At 43.8% G+C, this 22,239-nt stretch overlaps 2 protein-coding genes across 2 annotated transcripts; one reads left to right on the top strand and one right to left on the bottom strand.

Annotated features, from left to right (window-relative positions):
• Nucleotides 1–291: 291 nt before the first annotated feature.
• LOC308109540 (ladderlectin-like) lies at nucleotides 292–3,219 on the bottom strand. Its single transcript, XM_080463149.1, has 8 exons — nucleotides 2,976–3,219; nucleotides 2,843–2,869; nucleotides 2,708–2,752; nucleotides 1,731–1,763; nucleotides 1,454–1,545; nucleotides 764–889; nucleotides 585–678; nucleotides 292–498 (listed from the first exon to the last, which is right to left on the bottom strand). Exons 1-8 carry the CDS (start codon nucleotides 3,022–3,024, stop codon nucleotides 428–430), a joined length of 537 nt encoding a protein of 178 aa, XP_080319275.1. The 5' UTR covers nucleotides 3,025–3,219; the 3' UTR covers nucleotides 292–427.
• A 15,594-nt stretch (nucleotides 3,220–18,813) lies between these two features.
• Nucleotides 18,814–21,606, top strand: LOC308110488 (ladderlectin-like). The gene is made up of 9 exons (XM_080464797.1): nucleotides 18,814–18,982; nucleotides 19,064–19,170; nucleotides 19,636–19,683; nucleotides 19,761–19,790; nucleotides 19,880–19,930; nucleotides 20,031–20,122; nucleotides 20,892–21,017; nucleotides 21,146–21,242; nucleotides 21,378–21,606. The coding sequence occupies exons 2-9, from the start codon at nucleotides 19,107–19,109 to the stop codon at nucleotides 21,446–21,448; spliced, it is 579 nt and encodes a 192-aa protein (XP_080320923.1). The 5' UTR covers nucleotides 18,814–18,982; nucleotides 19,064–19,106; the 3' UTR covers nucleotides 21,449–21,606.
• Nucleotides 21,607–22,239: the final 633 nt, after the last annotated feature.

Raw genomic sequence — 22,239 nt, forward strand, 5'->3', positions numbered from 1 at the left:
TCACAGGAACGATAACCAATGATCATCCCATTCAGTGTCCTCTTGAAAGTCCCTCTGAGTTCTGAGCATATATACCAATTCTGTGCATCATATTGTTTCACCATAATCAAGAAATTGTTGATGAAATTAGATGTAAGAGATTTTTACATGATATGAATTTGTACTGTTTTCAAACAAAGCCTTTGTCTTTGACACTGTTATCTGCTTCATTTCCTTTTAGCTGAATGATTCTGACTGCAGCTACACACTTACAAACACTCTTCAATCAGAGTCTTAAAGAAACGTCACGCATTGTCGCATTCACAAATCTTTATTGTATAAAAGACGACTAATAAGCACACATAAAAACAAAGTCAGTCAGAAACACAACCAGCACAGTTGATGAGCTGAAGCAGAAGGAATACTTCGCAGGAGTTTAGCATGCATGCTAACAGCCAAACGGGTTGATGGAGCAGATGAAGCGCATTTGAACGAAACAGTTGGTGCTCCTCCAATTAGCTAAAATGTGAAACAAACAAAACTGCATTAGCACATTGTTGTGAACGTCATCTTTGTCAACCAGAGCTGATCCAACAATGACTTACTGCTGCTGAGCAAATTCAGGCAGGCGCTGCTGCTGGAGTAAGAGGGTGGACTTGTGAAGGAGAATCCCTGACGGTCCATCCACATCCACTGACCCTGAGGGACAAAGATCACTTCAGTAAGAGAGAGTCTCTCCAGCTTCTGCTGGTGACCTCCGTTGGAGCAGGTTGTGGGTTCAGACCTGCAGGTTGAAGCCTCCCAGCCATGCCTGGCTCTGACCGGCCCCCTGAGTCATCTTCTGCAGGACCTGATACTCTTGAGGGCCGTTGGCCGTGGCCAGGTGACCACCCAGACGGATGCAGGTCTCCTGTTGGACAGAAGAAGCATCATGTCATTGTGTTTAACTGCAGCTGAATACAAAGCTTCTCTTTTCATGAACTGAATGTGACAGAGCCATGATCATGTACCATCACCATCCAGTGGCATCAGGAAGTCACTCTTTATACAATTAGCTGGAGAAACAGTCAAACACCTCCAACCAGGTCCTCAGAGTAGACTGTCATCACTCCATAGCTCTGTAACTGCTGCTATTATCTAATTGGTGTTTTGGATTAAAGAGCAAATGTTGGAGCATAAATGTGATTTCTAATTGGTTGTTTACAATCTTTTATTTTAAAGTTGGGGAGGAAGTTACGCAGAAATGAACCATGTACACTTACAAGCATCTCACAAGTAATTGTGTGTTATGAGGTGACTTCAACTGTCTTCACTGATTCTGTAGTAATCAATAGAGCCTCTAGAGGGCACCTTCAAACAGCCTCCACCCATCAACACCCAGCATGCTCATGGTCTGCAGTCAAGTAGAGTTTCTTCCCACAGAGCAGGATAAGATGTTGGTGAAGAAAAGCTCTGATGTGAACATCAGCAGTACCTCAGCATTGTACCAGTTCAAGACCTTGTTGATGAACTTGAAGCAGCGAGAGTTGTAGTTGAACCAGCCACTGGGACAGAAGTTAAAACGAGCTGCAGGAAGACAGAAAGAGTCTGCTGAGTGAAACACTTTCTGATGTCACATTTCACAGCCTCCATTGAAAAACAGTTAGCAGAGATGTACCACACCACACTACACATGACTCAGTATGTATTTGTTGGACTGACGATGTCACTAATGTGTTCACATGGAGAAGTGATGATCAAGTCGCTCTTACATTCAGGATCCGCTCCTTCCTCAGACACAAGACCTGCACAAGCACAGAGAAACTCCATCAGCAGGTTTGTTCATGTACATACAGGAGACAAAGGCGTGGGCACATTGTTCACTTTGTTTAGAACATATCACAACATGTGAATAGCTGCAGATGTGACGCTGTTTCTGGAGACAGGGACGGGGACGTCTGGCACCAACACTTTATCTTTGCTCTTCACCTGCAGCTCCACCTCTGAAACACTAAGAGCTTCATCAGACCTTCGACTTTTTACTGGAGACACTGACAAACAGTCAGAGTGATCAAATTGAAGACATCAGGAAGCAGCTGCCCACAGCACTACAACACCCCGAGTACACCAGGATCATTGACCGGCAATATTTATTATTTATGAACTGCATATTAACTCCATATTTCAGTTGTCAGTCCTTTTTACTTCTCATGTGAAAGCTCACAACTGGGAAATGAGCCTTTACCAACTTGTTATTTTCCAGTTTCCCAGTTGCATAGATGCACCAACAGTCAGAGGTAATAATGGAGGAATTCAGACATCTCTCATTACATTCAGGTTGTCAAGAAGAAAGATCCTGACTGCTCCATAACTGTCACACTGCTGCACACTTTCTCTCTGACAACATGATATTTTTCTCTTCCACACTGTTACAGTTGACTGAGAAAGTCCTCAGCTCCACACACTCACTGCTTCTCCTCATTCATCAAACCAGTGACCTTGTGAGGAGACGACAGTGAGTCATGGTCACTACAAGGAGCCTGGAAGATCTAAAAAACACTCCTCACACTCACTTGGTCTTCAGTCTGATGTTGTTCCACTTACAGCTGGTAGTCTGCTGGATAGGACTTCTCCAGAGGTCTGCTGCAGTGTTCTTACACTGGTTAAATCTACGATTTATTATATATTGATCTGACAGGTGAGGTCCACCATGGAGCAGAAGAAGCCAAACACAATGAAGGAAACTCACCAGGGCCAGCAGCCAGGTCTTCCTTCAGTTCCATCACTGCTGCTTCTGTGGATAAAACAAGCAGAGTCCATGTCAGACAGAAGCAGGTCTGACTGTCTGACTGATTACATTCAAGCGAACAGCTTCAGTACTGACCTGAAGCGGCTTTGTCCTCAGCTGGAGCTGCAGAGAGAAACACAACACAGTGAGTTTAAGCAGCGCATGACTTCCTCTTCTGTCTCTCCTGACGTCCTGAATGACTGAGCCATGATCACATTGATAATCTGACCTGCGGATGCAGCACAGAGCAGAAGAGAGAGGAGCAGGACTGTCTTCATAGTGACGATCAGCTGATGATCTGTCTGCAGGAAACTCAAAGTACCAATCAATCTACAGAGAGACGAGACGCAGGAGCTCCACTGAATGAGAAGCAGTGCAGCAGCAGTGGAAGCTGTCAGGTGAAGGCCAGGAGCTGTTCAGGTATCAGCTGAGTGATGGTCTGATGACAGGAGCTCATTCTGCTCTTTATATACACAACCTGGAGCTCAGCAGGGGAGGTTCATGTGCACGTGAAGAGCAACACAGTGTTTTTCCATAACTCAGCTCTGCCAGCAGGAAGAACTAGAAATTAGATCAAGTTTCCCAGCAACGTTGAAACGTTGGCACTAACTGCACCCTGATAATTTACAATTGATAAGCTTAATAGGCAGTTATAGTATGCATATCATCTGTGTGTTCTGGGAAACAATAACTGTGGTGACACATTAAGTGAAAAGAAAACACAAAGTATCTGACCTCTTGAGAGATGTACAGTTAAGTGTCTCAGAAAACAAAATATATTAAAAGAAAATTCAGCTATCATATAACCTACCACATAACCCTGGATTTGTCAATGAGCTAATAGTTTGTGCTATTGAATGTCAAATCAAGAATGGTTTGGGGAAACCCCTTACAGCATTGCTACACACAGACTAGAATACTAAACAAGAAACCAGTGACATTTATTCCTGTGAATCTTACAGCTGAATGGGTGAAAAATCTCCAGCAGGAGGAACATTGTGAGTCTCCACGGTTCTTTAAGGATGAAAGAATGACATTGCATCGATACTAGTAGGTGGTTTTCTGTGACAAATACTGACATTTTACTTTGTGCATCCATGAACTCTTTATATTCATCACACCTCAGTAGCAGGAAAGTGTGCAAAGCACAAAAATTGGTACCTAATACTAATCACATTATATAAATGTGAGTAATTATATTAAGTACTGCAGAGCTCTCAAACTGCACCAAAAGTGACATGTAAAAGTCAAAATGTAGTTCCCACAATTAATGGTGAATGGACTTTTCAACTAGTGTCATGGAGGAAAGACTTTTCAACTATTCAACTAGATGTAATGTGGGTCAGTACTCTCATCCCAGTGATATTCAGATGAGCTGTAAACCCATAGCTTTGAAAACAAACTGGAAATCTGCTCGAATGCACTTTGAACACACACATTCCATGTGTTATCAATATGAATCACGTTAAGAGCTCAAGTGCTGATAAGATTTACCGGTAGCCTTATATTTGTTTTCGGAATACTGCTTATCTGATAAATCTCAATGAAAAGGGAGTTCAGAAACGTGACCAAACAAAACTTCAGACCTGCCAACCTTTTCAAAATATTTTTAGTACCACTTGTTTTGTGTGGCATTTTTTCGCAGACTTTTGCAACTCTATTGCTTTGCACGCAGTAATTTCACCATTCACTGGCTGGAAATTGGTTATAAAAAAACAATAAAACCTATATTTCTGATAACAATACTTTTAATATAGAAAATATTGACATTTTGCACTCATCAACAGAAAACCAAAAAATACTATGTCCTTATCATGACAGCCTTTCAATGAAACACTTTCAAAACATGAAAATGCTGTTAACAAACCAAGGTAACTATATTATTTAAAAAAATAAAGATTTTGTTGTCCATGGCAGTGATTGCAAAACTTTGCAAAAGCTTTGGTGGTTACATGTTCAAACTGTATAAATAATCACATTCCTCCTTACAGTATATACAGGCCGACGCTATCTGCAATGGATATATATAAAGGCTAAAGCACACACACACACACACACACACACACACACACACACACACACACACACACACACACACACACACACACACACACACACACACACACACACACACACACACACACACACAAATGGGTCGCTGTGGCTTTATCAGCGGCACATTGAAACACATTGCATGTTAGCTTCACGCTAATCTAACAACTTCTGCCCAGACAAAAGCTCTTACTGTCCGGTGGTGCTGTGCAGTTCTGTGAGGCTGCGGTAACTGGTTGTTACCGGGTCTGAAGAAAATTAAAAAACTCCTATGAATCCTATTCAAACACTTTGCTTGGTGGTTTTTGAGGCCGGATTGGAACCGTTAGCGTCCAGTTTTGGCCCACGGGCCTTATGTTTGATTAAAGTGAAGTTCACAGTGCAGCACCGTGCTGCACGTGAGGCTGTCCGCTCATTAAGGTGCGTTAACAGTTAAAACCTCTCCATACATCGCGATTTGTCCACCCTTACCGGTTCCCCTGTACAGGTTTGACCATACACATATTTTAGAGGCTTTGAGCAAGCTGGGTGCTATGTTTTCGGCCGTCTATTTCCAAAATTGATCATCCAAATGACGACTGGACGGCTCTCCATACATATGCCATACTTTCTGTATTTTGTGTCCGCAGACTATGCGTGGAATGCGGTTGCTCCACGATTGCATCCATACTACACTCTGAGCTCACTTCCGTGTGCATTCCATAACTTAGTGTGGCGAGATAGATATATTGTTGTACTTGCACGTCCGACAACGCCACCTGGGGAATTGCACCCCAGGAAATACTAACTACAGTTTATAATATTAGAGTCACACAGGTTCAATGATACTGTGGGGGCGAGACGGTCCCAATTAAAACAAATGTTTATTTCACAATAAATACAAAAAACAAAAGATCTACACACCAGTTAACCACGTGCAAAAACCAGATGGGCGAGGAAAGGGGGATTAGGCCAGGGCTGGGGCTTACCATGCGGCATGGCAACCAAAGGGACAGGGGTCCTCAACTGAAATCACCCGCGACACTTAATAAATCCCAACTCTTGGCTCTGTGGGTCCACAGAGGTAAAAATAGCACTGCAGAGACTATGTCAGATGTATCTGTGAAGGTTTATAACCGTGGTGGTGTTAGTCTTGAGAAATTGCTGAACCTGGATTAGTGGAGCTAAGTAATGTGGTTCTACCTGTACTGAAGCTGCTAACGGAGGAGCTCATCTCCCTACGATCTCCTGTGAGATCTCTGACTACACACAGGGGTTATTTCTCCTAAACAATACTCGACAGAGGCTAAGCCATGCTAAGTAGTGTTAATAGAGCTGGATATGAGTTTACAGTGACTATATTTCCCTGAACGGTTAAACTCAAGCTTTGTAACTGCTCAGGTTGTCTAAGGAGGCGGAGTTAGATTTCTGATGATGGCAGGGTTAGTACATGCACCTGATAGGATCTGAGCATGCTGTCACTAAACCCTACTGATAAAAAATCTCCTCTGCTCCTGGGGTGGAGGTTCTCCCCCCTCGCTAGGGGAGGAGTTAACCTTACTCTGAGGGAGTAAATGGATTGAGTGGCTCTGCTGTGCAGGCCGTGACAACGCTGCCCTCTTCTGGTTGGTCCAGAAGGTGCAGTGAAAGGTCGTCTCTCTACCAGTCATTCTTTTGATGGGAGTGAAACCTGTAGAGTGGTGCACGGTGGACCGAATGGTTACCAGCTCCTGGCTGGAGGTTCAACTCTTCATCTGTACCACTGCTGCTGCCATACCTGAGTATGTGGGTGGTGCTGTGGTTCACTTGGTCAACCTGAGAAGATGACTGGGAGTGGTTTGGTAAATGGAGGTTGGTCTCCATTACCAAGATGTCGTACAGAGCAGTCATGACACTGGGTGTGACATGAGTGCTTCTGTCTGAGTCGACGGAAGTTGGGAGGCTCCAGTAGCTGAACGCTTGGTTCAGACGGAGGACAGCAGCCGTGGTGGCTGTGTCAAGGTGGAGCTGGAAGTCGTCGACATGAATGTGAAGCGGGCCCTGACAGACATTTTCATCATGACCATGATGACTGGATGGAACGGTCTGAGTCGTGGTGAAGGCTTTCTCGCAGTGGGAGATCTGTCTCTCCACGCTGTTAAGCGGTCTGCAGGCGTAAGCCAAAACTTTGTCTGTGTCATGTGACTGCGCTGGGGCGGCACTGAGACTATGAGTGGGAGAGTCTGTCTGGAGGAGGAACTCTGTGTCCTGGTCTCGGTGGGCCAGACAGGATGCTGAGCAGAGTTTCTCTTTTGTGAGGCATAAAGATGTTTCTGCAGGAGTTTCCCACTCCAAGGGCTTGTGTTCGCTAAGGAGTTCTCTGGAGGGTCCAGCACTCACTGCACAGTCCCTGGTGGACTGTGAGGAGTGGCTGCAGACCACATGGAGGCTCCTAAGTCCTGACACGTTAGTCGGGACTCTGAGGTTTTTAATGGCGTGAACTTTCCTTGCTCGGTGTTCAATCCCATCAGCGCCACCTATGAGCCCGATGTGTTCAACTCTGGTGCGGCAACCCTGAACTCTGCTGAGAGCAAGTCTGGTTCCAGCTACCAGGAGTTGATAAAGGACGTGTCGTGTTCCGGCTAAACGTTCCTCAAAGGTGCAGTGACGCATGAGGAAGTCGTCCACATAGATGAGATTGCCGTGAGCGGCAGTGTTGCTCATCGTTGTGTGGAGAAGGATGGGCGACATCGAACCGCACACTGTTGTGGAGGTTGTTAACGAAGAGGGACTTGAAGGTCTGGTCTTCGTCCAACCCCGGTGCATTACGGCCTTGAAGTAGGCGGTCCTTAGGCGCCTGTAATACTCTCTGGGAGGCTCCGCCCCCTTCTGTGTGATTGCAAGTGCACTAAAAGTTGCAGAGGCAGGATCATTGTACAGAGAATACTCTTCCCTCAGTGCATGACAGAGGGCTGAGTAATGGTCTCTGATGGCAGGTGGGAGGGATTCCATGAAAACATGGACGCTCCTGGATGTCGTCTTCCAGAGAAGCTTCAGCTTCTCCCGTGACGAAGGATGAGGCAGGTCGAGGAGGCAGCGTTCAACCTCCCGGAGGTAGTCCTCTATACTACCCTCTGGGTTGTTTGGGTTGAACTGCTCTATGTCCTCTGCAAGGGACTCAAGTTGGCGGGTCCGAAGACCGCGTTCCCTTGGGGGAGTGGACTGGTCCGAGTCATCTGAGCTGGACCCCCCTGGTTCTCTCCGGCGGAGAGAGTGAGGGCCGCGATGACCATGAGGGTCTCCAGTGAGTGGAGGACCAAAGCAAATAGCGCTGGGAGGTGCTGGAAAATAACTCTTTACTCTCTCCTGAAAAGGAATGAAAGAGCTGTGAGAGCGCATTGTGGTGCGGCTGAGCACCGATGGATGTGTGTCATAGCACACCGGGACCCTGTGGTCCTCAAGGTGAAAAGCTGGACGGACTGGGTGTCGGTTCAGTGGTAGAGCAGTGCAATGAGGCCTAACACATCCGGAATGGTGAGCTCTACCTGACCAACCGGGTTCCTCACATAGCTTAACAGCTGCCTGATCTTTGCTTCACAGGTCTCTGAGCTGTAGCTGTTGAGGTTTCTTCTCTCCTGTGTGGAGAGGCATAGGAGACCAGCGACCACAGTCTGCAGGGCTGGGTCATGTGGCTCCCGAGGAGTCTCTGCTCCGAGCACGCAGTGTCTCTGACTACTCATGGTAGGAGTCACGCGAAAGCTGTGTTTTGAAAAGTGCCAAAATGTTGTTAATGCACAGGTGATGGTTACACCTGTGGCTTACAACTCTATAGGTGGCTGCTGATGCACAGGTGAGCTGAACCTGTAACTTACACACCTATAGTCAATGCTAATTGCTCTAACTGTAACCTCTCAAGTTAACAGGGTGTTTTAGCACCTTGGATGAGCAATAGCTGTGTTAGTGTACTTTTCTCTATGCCAGAAACAAGAAAAGCATGAAAATGCAAGAAAAAGGCTCTAACCACTTCACAAACACAAGTGACTTTGCTTAGCAGTGCTGTAACGTGTTCTTCGAAAACTAAGTTCTGCCAGAAACAAAGTTATCGGTTGTACAACTAAAGAGACAATTCTGGATAAATTATGCAGATATTGTGACAATACTGGTTTAAAAAACACCCTCACATGGGCGGCACCATTATGTTGTAATTTATGGTTGGTTATTAGCATTAAATGATTGTAAGTAATAGATTACCGAAAGTAATAAATCACTGGAAGTAATTTATGAAAAATTGAAATTATTAATGGAAGTAAACGGTCATTTACTTGTTAACAACTCCTAAAGTAATTGAGTAATTACTTAAAAAGGGAAAAAAATGAATAAATTATCAAAAAAAATTATTAATAAAAAATAATTAATTTGCATAAATTTGTTATTTATGTATTAATAATAAATCGGGACAACACCAGATAAACTGGAAATAGCTAATACCAAAATATCAGTCTCATTTGTAAAAAGTTTATATAAGTTAGTTAATATTTCTGCATAAAATATAACAATCTTAAATAGAATGGAAGGTGTGAGATCCGAGCACAGACTGTTACAAACCAGTGAATTGTCAACAATAAATAAACAATAATCACCAAGAATCGTACAATTCAGCTAACAGGCGTTTATTAATAAAAATGTATTAATTCATAAATAATTCGGAAATCATCTCATAAATAAACACATTCAAATAGCAAACGACATCTAACACGGAGATCTAATCTATTAAACAGCAAACACTATGTACAAAGAGCAACGGACTGGCGGTTCCGTTGGCCTGGTTCTGAGCACCGGAGTCCTAAGTGGAGGTCGGGACCTGCAGTTAGAACTCTTGTGATCAAGGCAGATCTGCTCTGCAGCAGATAACATGCAGTTGTGTGTGAGCTTATCTTGATCAGATAAGAGGAGAGCAGGGCTGCGAGGAGATCCGGGTTAGTGGAGAAAGGGGGAGAATGAGAGAGGAGGAAGACAAGAGAAAGACAGAGAATTCTGTGAGGCTCGGTTCTGAACCCTGGTTCCTCCACACAGAGCTCCCAGTGGGCCTGGAGCTCACTTGGACCTCTGGTTCTGAGTTGGAAAACCAGAGTCCTGGACTTGGTTGGTGCCCGTGAACGCACGTACACAAACATATGAGATGCTGCGGCCTTCTGAGCGGCACATTGAAACACATTGCATTTTCAACAGAACATCATTCTAACTATTGTCTGCCCAGACAAAAGCTCTCACCCTCCGGTTCTGGCTGAAAAAGCACCGTCCGTGGTTCCGTCTGTTCTGGGAGGCGGTGGTAACTGGTTGTTACCGGGTCTGAATTCAGGACGCTGAATTCAGAGGCTTGGCTTCAGCTGCAGGAGTGGACAGCTGAGAGGATGATTTTAGAGAGGAGACGATAGCTCTGGTCTCCAGAATCCCCCAAAAACAGGAAAAATAGAGGAAAGAGACGAAGAAGTCCAAGCTGGGTTCTGCTCGTCCAGCAGGTTGGTGTCTTGTTTCCTTTGGTTCCCACTTGATGCTCTCTATACCATCCTGAGGTAGGAGAGACATGTCTCGCCCTCGATGGTCAGATTGAGATGCCGAGAGTGTTGGTAGAAAGTGAGTCTCACCAACTTGAGTTTTGGACCCCTGTAGTGTTCGGGTCGGATTCGGCCATCCCCATTGGTTATCAACCTGGGGGGTTGTAAAACTGGCTTGCTCCCCTGCTGTTTTATGGCCTGTTCATTGTCTCTGGTGATTCTCCTCAGTCAGAGAAACTTCTGGAGGAGTTCACTGGAATCTTCAGCCCAACACCTGCAAGAAGAAGGCTGAAAGCCTAAAACAAGTAATGAAGAGCTATACAGATTTTCATGCATATACAAACACATAATACAGAATATAATAAAGTATATAAATTCTACATGGATCTAGTGTGACAGAGTAATGGACCGCTGTTAATTCTGTTGCACAACATTCAAACAAATTTCCATAAAATCTTTTTGGAAATTCAACATTCCATCCATCCAACCATTAGTTGCTGGCTTCGTTCATCCTCGGGTTGCAGTCCACAGGAACAGATCGCTGCTTATAGAGATTAAAGTTAATCTCACAGGCTACTTTGGGGACTTTCACGTTGGGATAGTCTGGGACTCGGTTCACTTTGGGAGGGAGAGGCCGAGAATTTTCACACCTTCATTTGGTTCAGGTGGCGTTCACATTCACTGCTGAGACCGGACCAAACCTCCTGGAATATGTCATACAATTACAACGGCTGCTGATATAGTCTTCAGACCAGATATCAATAAGCGCCCTTTTCACTAATTCTTTCTCACTATTCCGCGTCTGGCCGCCAGATATTTTCCAACTTTTTCTTTCTGCGTCTGCGTCTTCTGATTTATGCGGTTAGTTTTGTTTGAGCTCTTGTTAGCTCCGGTTCAGAGTGTGTGGGCGTGTTCTCGTGGCCCAAACCAAACGTTTTTTGCCTGAAGAGAACTGCAGTCCGAACAGGGGAATGTGAACTCAAACACTAAATGGAACTATTAGAGGATAATATTTCAGGCAGTCATGTTGAAAATGAAGAAGAGGACGACAGTGAACGAAGCACAAGTGCTCGCGGCTCCAGAGACGCCAGTAATTGTCCACCCCAGCCACTAACATCTTTAACCGTTCGCTGCAGCAAGCCACAGTCCCCACCTGCCTGAAAACTGCCATCATAATCCCTGTGCCCAAATCCTCTGCCATCACAGGGTTGAATGATTACCGGCCTGTGGCCCTAACTCCGGTGATCATGAAATGCATGGAGAGACTAGTGTTAGAACACGTCAAGGCCCATATCCCACCTGGCTTTGACCCACATCACTTTGCGTACAGGTCCAACAGATCCACAGAAGACGCCATCAGCCACATTAAAAGCCCCAAAACTTACATCAGGATGCTGTTTGTGGATTTCAGCTCTGCTTTCAACTCCATCAGCCCCAGCCGACTGATCAACAAGCTACCGACACTGCAACTTGGAACCTCCCTCTGCCTGTGGATCAAGGACTTCCTGACTAACAGACCCCAGCAGGTCAGGATGGGCACCTCAACATCCTCCACCATCGTCCTCAATACTGGTGTTCCCCAGGGCTGTGTTCTGAGTCCAGTCTTGTACACGCTGTACATCCATGACTGTGTCGCCATCCATGACTCAAACACCCTCATCAAATTAGCTGACGACACTAACACCAAACGACAAATGACAGTTGTCTTTAAAGGGGTCATATTATCTAGTTTTTCAACACCTTGACATGGTTTTGTTGGTCCAAAAACATTGTATTCCAAGTTTATTGCTCCAAATCCAGTTTTTCTTTGATTTTCCTCAATTTGAGTATTGGATCATAGGAGCTACATTCAGAATCTGCTGTGTCTGTGTGAGCTGGACTGGCTCCGTCCACACATGCCAATCTTGGGAAGAGGAGGAAATACTTCCTCTCGTGGTGCCATGTGCCAAAGCAGAGAAGTCTATTTGTGCGAGGGTCAAAGGGAGGGCCTACCTTGATTGTTTCTTACCCAGTGAGTTTCATACCCTGTGAGTTTCTTACCCAGTGAGTTTCTTACCCAGTGACTCTCTTATCCATTGAATTTCTTACCCATTGAATTTCTTACCCAGCGAGTTTCTTCCCCAGTGAGTTTCAGTGAGTTTGTTACCCAGTGAGTTCCATTGAATTTCTTACCCAGTGAGTTTCTTACCCAGTGAGTTTCTTTCCCAGTGAGTTTCTTCCCCAGTGACTTTCAGTGAGTTTGTTACCCAGTGAGTTCCATTGAATGTCTTACCCAGTGAGTTTCTTACCCTGTGAGTTTCAGTGAGTTTCTTACCCAGTGAGTTTTTTTATCCAGTGAGTTTCTTACCCAGTGCGTTTCTTACCCAGTGTGTTTCAGTGAGTTTCTTACCTAGTAAGTTTCTTATTCTGTAGGTTTCTTACACCTTCAGTGAAAATGAAACTTGTCTCTTCTTAATATCTTTTACAGGTATTGCTTCATAGGCGGATTTTTGAAAGAAATTATCTTTGTAATTGGACTTTCCTCATGGAGGTTATTTTGAGCATTCTCAATGTTCTTTACATGACATCTTACATTAACCCACACAGAAAAGAAACTCATGATGCTTGAAGAAATATTGGGAGCCACTGGTGGTGTGTCTTGCCTAAGGACATGATGACCGGGCATAATCGGGTATCGAACCTTTAACTCTGGAACTGGAAGACAATCCACTCTACTAACTAAGTGATATCCACCCGATCTGCTTTTCTTTCTTCCTGATGTGATCTTGCTTTTCAAACATCTTGTCCTTTACTGGAACAGATTCAGTTGTTCCACTTTTCTGTGGTGAGCTGGGTTTCCCCTCGCGTGACTTTGTGATATATGTTGGTAGCAGAGCCGTGGCTGTGATGCGTTTATAGGACATAGGAGATTTGAGCGCCACAAAATATAACCATTCGTTTTCTAGATAAAGTTGCATGCTGAACAAGCAGCGACTTCATTCCAGACACAGATTTCAGAATCACTTTTTAATTATATGAAAAAAAAGAAAAATCATTTTTGACAGGGCGAGCCTGCTGCCCCTGACTGCACACCACTGCACTCAGGTTATAACTTATAACCTAAAATGACAGTAAACTTTAAAAAAAAGAGCATTGTGTTCGCACTACAACTAAAATATGTGTATTTAGGTTTGTGGGGTAGAATTGTGGAACAGGTTAGATGAGGCGTTGAAGGGAAGCAGGACTGCAGAGCACCTTTAAACGAAGTATAGGAAGATCATTTTAAGAAGATATGCGGATGAGGAGGGGCTAAATTGACGGCTCACGTTGTTCATTTATTTTTGATGAGCTCATAATTATTGATTTTTTATATAGGCACTGGGTGGAGATAAGGAGTAGGTAAAAGGGTGATGTTTTTTCGTCAATATACAGTATATGTGTATTGTAACAAGGACGTAGGGGTTTGTAAATATTTACTTCTTTCTACTTCTTTTAAAGCATTGTTTTTTGTTTTGTTTAACATAGATTTTAGTCATAGTTTGTTTTATTATGTATCAACAACGAACTAAACATGACCAAACAAAAGAATTATTATACATCTTAAAACAAATGGAAATCAAATGATTATAAAAACAATTATCAGCAAAAATGCAATTACTTGGATATAAATATATGCTTTATATCGATCCGATCTGATCGGTAGATATCGGTCGGTGATTTGTAAGTGATCGGGAATCGGCAAATCCAGCCGATTACCTCGCCAACCTAAAAAAAACAAAAAAACAAAACAAAAACTTTTTCACGTCAGCTGCCGTAAAGCGAGCCCCGTTTGCGACCTGCCGTAAACTGAGGTTAGCAGCCTAAAGCCATTGAGAGGATAAAATGTCAGCAGTCTGGAGGGATTTTAAGGTTGATAACCAAACCAGTCCAGCGGCCAGTTGTACTATTTGCTTCGCCACAGTCCCGAGAGGCGGAGCACCAGAGCTTCACCACAGTCCCGAGAGGTGGAACTAATTTGATAAGACATCTAAAAAGTAAACATGCGGCGGGGTACGCTCAGCAAAGACCATCATCCGTGGAAAAAAGATGACGTAATCTCCCCCCTCCTCCCCCCACCGCTGTCCGCTACGTCATCTAATAACTACAACAATCAGGGACTACAAGCTCCGGTCGAGCTGCAGAAGCTAGAAGCAGGCGGAGCGGGGCCATAGATCTATAAAACTAGAGTTATACATAGTGGTTTATGTGCAGAAGTCTACTTCTAAATTTCTATGTAGTCTGTCTTCTGCGTTTTTGTTGTGTTTGCTGAGTCACAGCGCCCCTAAAGGCAATTGGGAATTGGGTTCTTCTGATTGCTTTTACTGAATACTGTTTATGTTGTAGTGTTTTATAGTTTATATGTTAGTCAAACTGATTCACTGGGTTTCATTTTTAAATTTTTTTTATTTGCTACAAAATCCAGGTGAAGTTGTCATGACCTCCCCTCTGGCTCTGCCTCGTGCCAGCGTTTTCCCCTCCCCCTCCCTCCTTTCCTTTTTCTTAGGTGGGCGTGTGCTGCATGCTGGTTAGGTGTGGAGTGCAGCTGATTACCTGATCACCCTGAGGCAGGGTGTGGCTACAACAATCAATTCACCTCTCTCCCCATAAAGCTGGCTTCAGATCAAGGCTCGGTGCCGGACTGTAAACTATTGACAGTTAGTTGTGCTCTGCTCTGCTCTGCTCTGCTCTGCTCTGCTCTCATCCTGTCTTCCCCCCGCTGCAGCTTTGGACCAACCAGGCCGCACCAGGCCCCTGCTTATGGCTCCATTCAGTGACACAGCTCAACGGAAGGCTCCCTGTTCACCCTCCATCGGACTGCAGCACCTGCCCTCCGTCCTGCTTCCTCATCGCTGACCAAGCCCTCCTACAACTCCCCGCTTCGTACCAGGCAGTGTGCTCCCCGCAGTCTCTAGCTGGGCCTGAATACTACTTTTGAGCATTACCTTTAGTAGTGGTATAATTCCTGTGTTGTACTTTGGTTCAGATTTTTTCCCTCTTGGAGTATTTTGTTTAGTTTGGCAGTTTCTTAGTTTGTGAGTGCCGAGTAGTTCAGTCACCCCTTCCCCTCCTTTTGTTCTCCGTCTTCTTTCTTGTCCTTTTGTAACAGCTCACCTATCTTGTTTATTTGGGTTGAGTCCCTTGCCACGTTTATTATTTAAAATACTCTTGAGAGAACTCGTGGTTCCGTTTCTCTGTCCACGCCTGACTCTCTGAGTGTGAATCGTGACAGAAGTTGTTTAGGTTAACATAAATAAGAGAAACAAGACTGCAGAGTGTAATTGTCTTTTCTTTGTTATGACTGAATAAAGTTTAAATAAGTTCTTAAGTCATTCTGAGAAGAATTGATTCAATAAGTGAGTTTTACAATAATTTCTAGCTAAACAAAGCTTCTGCCAATAGTGCTTTTAGCTTCAGACGTCTTAGTTGCTCCAAAAATAGAGTATTGAGTATCTCTGCTATAGAAATGTGATACTCATTTCTGAAAAATCGGATCGATGTCAGTCGCCAAAAAGTGTGATCGGGACTTCTCTACTTTTTACTGCTCAATAAAAATGCGACACAATAACTTTAGTGATGAATGTATGCAGTAAATGAAGTTATATTGCTGTAGATTGTAAAGGTTTCTTGTAAGTTGTGAAGATAAGAAGCGGGAGGAATGTGTGATGTTTCATTTATGACGTCTGGGATTCAAGACTTATCAGGTTTTATCATGGCGTTTCACAATAATCATTCAGGTCTGAAGGGTTGGGTTTTCGCTATTAAAGTGCCCTGTGCTTGGATATAAAATAAAGAACAATGACATGATTTATGAAGGTTATATTCTTTTAAAGTTGTCAGAGGTATTTGTTGAAGGTTCGTCATGTACATTTACTCCTTTCCTGCTGAAGAAACTAGTTATTCTCCAGTCTTGTCGTTTGTTTTGCTTAATGCAGCCACACATTGCCACTGGATGAATGAAGGAGGCAGATCAGTTTAGTAGCTGACCTCTGACCCCGATGCTTCACTGGGGGCTTTTCCACCAGAAAGAACCAGGTGCTCGTTCGGAGCCAGGGCCAGCCTTACCACCAGTTCTTTGTCTTTCCACTGCCAAAGCCCCGGCCCCACTTCGTTGCTGAGCCAGAGAGGAGCCAGACTGGGGCCCGACGCGTCATCAGCTGGGGGCGGAGGTATCGCTACCTAAAAGGCGGAAGCGAGGTTGTACCGGCTTTCTGAAATCTACAGCGAACACGGAGCCCCAGAGTGGTTATAGAGAAAAAAATAAAAATAACGCGTCGGAACAATATCATAAGTCGCTCCCTGAAGTTAACAATACGAGGAAACGGGATTATTTAATCCGCGTTCGTGGAGCCGCGGCTCTCGAGATGCTGCAGAGCTCCTCCTGTCATTCAGCTACGTCAGATATAATGTAGAAGCAGTTTTCCATTGTCGTTTTCTTTCACACTTTTCATGGTAACATTATTCTAACTAACATCACGTCCAGGTCTTGTGTCGCGTTCTGACCGCCGGCTGAGGAGCTGCAGTGTGCGGCTGCATTGCGCTCTGCTCTGAGACGCTCCAATATTATTTTCTAACCCACAGAACTTCTTAATAATGAATACTTTTTGTCCATCAGCAACTAAAAAACAAACTACATACTACTGTAAATGAAAGCTTGGATTTTATGAGCACAAAATTAGCCTTTTAACGGCGCTTCATGTGAAATGACATGGCCCACCAACAATTTGGGATATAAAATGACACTGGTGCAGTGATGTGGAATGTAAATGTAATGCAGAATTTAGAATAGAAGAGGGTGGAGTTAGATGTGACACTTCTTATTTTGTCCTGAAGGTAAGGAAACATGACAAATGGAATAAAACCGTATACCAGTATTTCAGGATGTCTGAAATAATTCTGCCTCATTTCATTGTCAATAATTCCTTTCCAGTCGTACATTATTGCCTCAAATAGCCACATTTTAATTTATTTGCAGAAATGTTTGTAGTGATTCCATCTGAGCCTGGAGATCAGTCAGAGGCTGTTTTTATGATGATACTTCAATTTTCAAATCCTCCTCACAAACATTTCTAAAGGTTTCATCATTTACAGTAATAAATGATTTAAAGTAATTCAGCATTTTGTTTAGAATAAGAAGAATCATACAGTATCTAAAGAAATTCAAGATCTCCTTCACTATACTTTTTGGTTCTAAGTATTCTTCCCCATTCATCATGAGAGTGAATCTTTTTTTTCTAGGATGTTTTTATAAATTGAATGGGGAATATGATGGGGGGGGGGGGGGGGTTTCTCCTCCCTCAATCCACTTGGCTCTGGACCTTATAAATACTCTCTGAGCTTTATTCAGCTAAAATCTTCTTGGATGTACCTTCCAGTGTACTTGTGCTTCCTAGAACTGAACATGACCCATGAAGCCACGACGTAACTTTAGCCACGACGTAACTTTAGCCACTGACGTCATTCTGCCTTTTAAATATGGCGGTGACCACAAACAAGTATGGCGGCGCCCATACGCCGCCATTATTTGATACCGCACTGGCAGGGTTTAAATTTTGAGAATAGTACGGCGCTGACCGTGAGCAATTATGGCGGCGACCACGCACAAGTATGTCAGCGCCGGCAAACAAGTATGTCAGCGCCCGTAAGCCACCATCTTGATACCGCACTGGCGGGGTTTCAATTCTGGAGAAGCAAGGTCGCACTGCAGATCAAGTACTCCTGCCTCCCACCGACAGTGGCGCTGTGATTGTGCTTCGGAACAAAATGGCGGCGACCTGCAGGAAGCGGCCATATTTCATGTACTACCGCCTCCCACCGAGAGTGGCGCTGTGGTGGTGATTCGGAACAAAATGGCAGAACAATGTGGCGGCGATCACAGGGAAGCAGCCATGTTGTCGGCCATCTTGGATTCCCCACTGGCAGCCCCTTGGGAGGAGAGATATGGGGAATGATTAGAAAGATGGGGGGAGATAGGAGGGAGTGGAACTATCCGGTGCTGAGTGATGGAGAAGAAGTTGCAGTAACTGAAAAGGAAAAAGCTGAGGTAATGGTCAAAACATTTGTCTTAATACATAGTTCAGATAAATTGTCTGAGGAGGTGAGAAGAGGTAGGGAGGAGACCAAGGCAGAATCCTGAGGCCCCGTTTACACGACAACGGATATGAGTGTATCCGCAAAACTTTCAGAGCCGACATCAAAGGGTCGAAAAGCGACGTTGCTGTGGAGACACTTTATATTAAATATTTGGATTAAATGAGCTTAAATAATTTGTAATAATTTGTGTGATGCTGAAATCTGCATCCAGCTTGTTCAGCAGAGTAGGATTTAAAATGTTTCTCTCGGTCAAATAAAACCCATAAAACGCAATAATTTTATTGAGTTGGTGGAAAACTTTCTCCTCCTCGTGTCACGTGACAGTGAGAAATGTCATCTGAACTCTTCCTCAGGAGAGAAACCTGATTCCAAGACAGGTTTATCAGCAGTATCAGTGCTATCAGCTTTATTCTGGTCAACATGTCCTCATTGTGAGTGAGATCAGACACATGTTCAGTCCAAAGTACTTTCACTGCTGTGGCACTTCCTGCTGCCCTGTGTGTATATAAAGAAGAGCGCAGCCTCCTCTTCATCACTGCTTCGCCTCGCCTTCAACTCACAGGTAAGACACACTCTGTCTCCTTCATTGACATTTGACTTTGCGCTTGGTCTGACCGTGTCCACTCGCTCTCACTGCCCGCAGCTGTTGTGTCACTTTGTTCCTCTTCGTCCTCGTCATCATCATCATGAAGACTCTCCTCATCCTCTCAGTGTTGCTCAGTGGTGTTCTTGCTGCCACGGCAGCTGCAGGTCAGAACATTTCTCTCTGACATGTTGTTGGCTTTCTGTGTGACAACACGAGGATTTCAGGAGGAAACACAATTTGTGATTTTTACAGAAATTCACTTTTATCCACTTTGTCATTTTTATTAAACTTTGGTTTCTTATTCAGTCATTTGAATGCTGTTTTCTTTGTTTCACAAATCTTTTTAAATCGTTTTAAATCCTCCATGCTTGTAAATAAAACCTGTCAGGGTCCAAGAAAAGTCAGGCTGCCCTCTAGTGGTGAGTAGTGATTATGACAGGAACAATGCAGAATCTCCAGAGGATAGAAGAGTAAAAGGTCTGCACTGCAGAGCTGCTTAGTTTAAAGAAATAAAGAAATAGTGCAATAATGTTACACACATAATACTAATAGTTGTTTCTGGTAGATGAGCTCAAGATATAACAATACATAATAAATATACCTACTAATCACACTGATGCTGTTTCCAGTTGGAGCTGCTGAAGCTGCACCAAAGGAGCAGCCTAAGAACATCCAGGGTGAGCTGCTTCCACACAGACACTTCAGACTTTAACTGTTTGGACAGACTGGAACTAAACTCCTATTTTCTTTTTAGTCCCAGTGGTGAAAGAAGAAGTCCTTGCAGGTAGAAAGCTGGAAGGTTCATTCATCTTCTGTCCTCGTGAACAGACTGAGATCATGATGGGACTTTCTTCTTCTTGTGCTTCTTCTCAGGTGAAGGGCCTGAGGTGATCTCTCCTGAAGAGGAGGTCTCATCACCTGAAGGTTTGCTGTCTTCTATGAAACACTGACTGTGTCACTTCAGTCTGATCACTACAATGTGTCTCTGTCCCAGCAATGATCTGATCTCCTGTCTGCTCCACAGGTCGATTCTTCTTCTGTCCCTCTGGTTGGCACAAATTCAAGGACAGCTGCTTCCTCTATGTTCGCTCTGGCTATACATGGAACAGTGCTGCGGTAAGCTGAACTCTTTGCTAAGAGTTTTCACATTGTACAATCTGCTGGGATGGAAGTCTCACTCTCTGGGTTTGTTTTGGTCGATTGATGTAATATCGTCAAGAAGAAACTACAGGGCTGTTGGGAAGTAGTGATTAATAACTTGTGAATTCAATTTCTAGAATATGAGTCAGTTTTACAGGTTGTCAGCTGGTTTACTTTTACAAATGTAAATAACCACCAGAGCTTGTTCCCAACAGTTCAGACACAATAAAGTAGGAGTCTATGCTGTCGGAGGGAGGCATCGCTGCCACTAACTTCTACAGAAAAACAAGTTCTGAGTTATAATCAGTTCCAAGCTGTAACTCACAGCCTCAAGTCATACACGTTATTTTCATCACCACAAAGTTTCAGCCTGCAGCCTCAGTTTTGATTGAGCAATAACTCTTTGTGTTTACTTACTTTTTTCCATCATTCAGTCAAACCCATCCAGCCTTTAACTGAGGTTTTACTTTAAATCACCATGAACTGGTCTTTCTTTACACCAACACCACGGGAAGCATTTATCCTAGTGGCTATTCTCAGGTTTCTATGCATTTATATCACGGCTCTGGACCAGATCAGAAGCTTTATGTGACCCTGAACTAAAATGAGTTTGACACTCCTGAAATAGAGAAAAGCAGCTGAGTGCTTCCTCACAGTGATGCTTCCAGTCAAGACAGTGTCACGTAGAGTCACTGTGATCAGACTGGGATTCCTATTTCATGACGGTTTGTATGTCTTCCTGCAGGCTCACTGTGTCAATAACGGAGGCTCCTTGGCTTCTGCTCATGATGTATTCGATTACGCGTTCCTACAAGAATTAACCATGAGAGAAGGAGGCTCCACCGCCTGGATAGGAGGATTCTACTTCCAGGTTATTAGAGCACCACACACACTCTCCACCACCTCCACACACCCATCAGTCAGACTGTTTGTATGAAACCATCCAGCAGCATCAGTGACAGTCTGCTGTGTGTTCTGCTTGATGTCTCCTGTCTGCAGACCTGGAGGTGGGTGGACCAGAGCCCCTTCAGCTACTCCAACTGGCTTTCAGTCCAGTCTAGCACTGCCAACCCATGTGTCTACCTGAACGCCAGAGGTGAACCTTAACATTTATATCTGCAAGCTGACACTGTCTGTTGCACCATAAATATATGTACTGAAAGAAAAAATATAACAGTCAATGCTATGTTGTTTCTCCACGAAACTGACGGATGAACCTTGTTTCTTACAGCTGGTTGGTCCAATGCTTCCTGTGGAGGTGGACGGCCGTTTATCTGTACCAGGAAAATTAGTCCCTGCTGAACCTGATGCCATAATGTGCTTTCATTGTGAAAAACTGTTTATTTTAATGTTGCGTCAAATCACAATTGCAAAGAGGCCAAAGTCCCAGTGGTGATTTAATGTTTTACTGTGGAATACATGGAACAAATAAAACTGTTGTATGGACTGTGGTGATTTTGAATTGCGGTGTTTTTTTTGTTTGATTTTTTGGATTACATTGTTTGAAGCTTTAATGTATAAAAGCAAAGCAAGTTTATTTATACAGCACATTTCAACAAGGTGATTCAAAGTGCTTCACAAATACATTAAATCTGCAGATAAAAACACATTTTTAAAATCATAAAAGAAGTCATTAAAATTTAAGAATAAACAAGATTAAAAGGATTAAAAACAGACAAGTTACAGTGCAGAGTTTGAGTTAAAATAAGACTTAAAGTAATTCATAAAATAATTTAGTCAAAGGCAGCTGAGAACAAGTGAGTCTTCAACCTTGATTTAAATGTTCTGAGAGTTCCAGCTGATCTAGAGTTTTCTGGGAGTTTGTTCCAGATATGTGGAGCATAGAAGCTGACCGCACCTTCTCCATGTTTGGTTCTGACTTTGGAAACTGATAGACGACCTGATCCAGATGACCTGAGTGGTCTAGTTGCTTCATACCGAGTTAGGAGGTCACTGATGTATTTTGGTCCAAAACCATTCAAAGCTTTGAAGACCAACAGCAGGATTTTAAAATCTATCATCTGACAAATAGCCAGTGCAAAGACCGCAGAACTGGAGTGATGTGATCTATTTTCTTATTCTTAGTGAGGACT

Source organism: Lipophrys pholis (genome assembly GCF_963383615.2).
Source record: "Lipophrys pholis genome assembly, chromosome: 5".
Lineage (NCBI taxonomy): Eukaryota > Metazoa > Chordata > Actinopteri > Blenniiformes > Blenniidae > Lipophrys > Lipophrys pholis.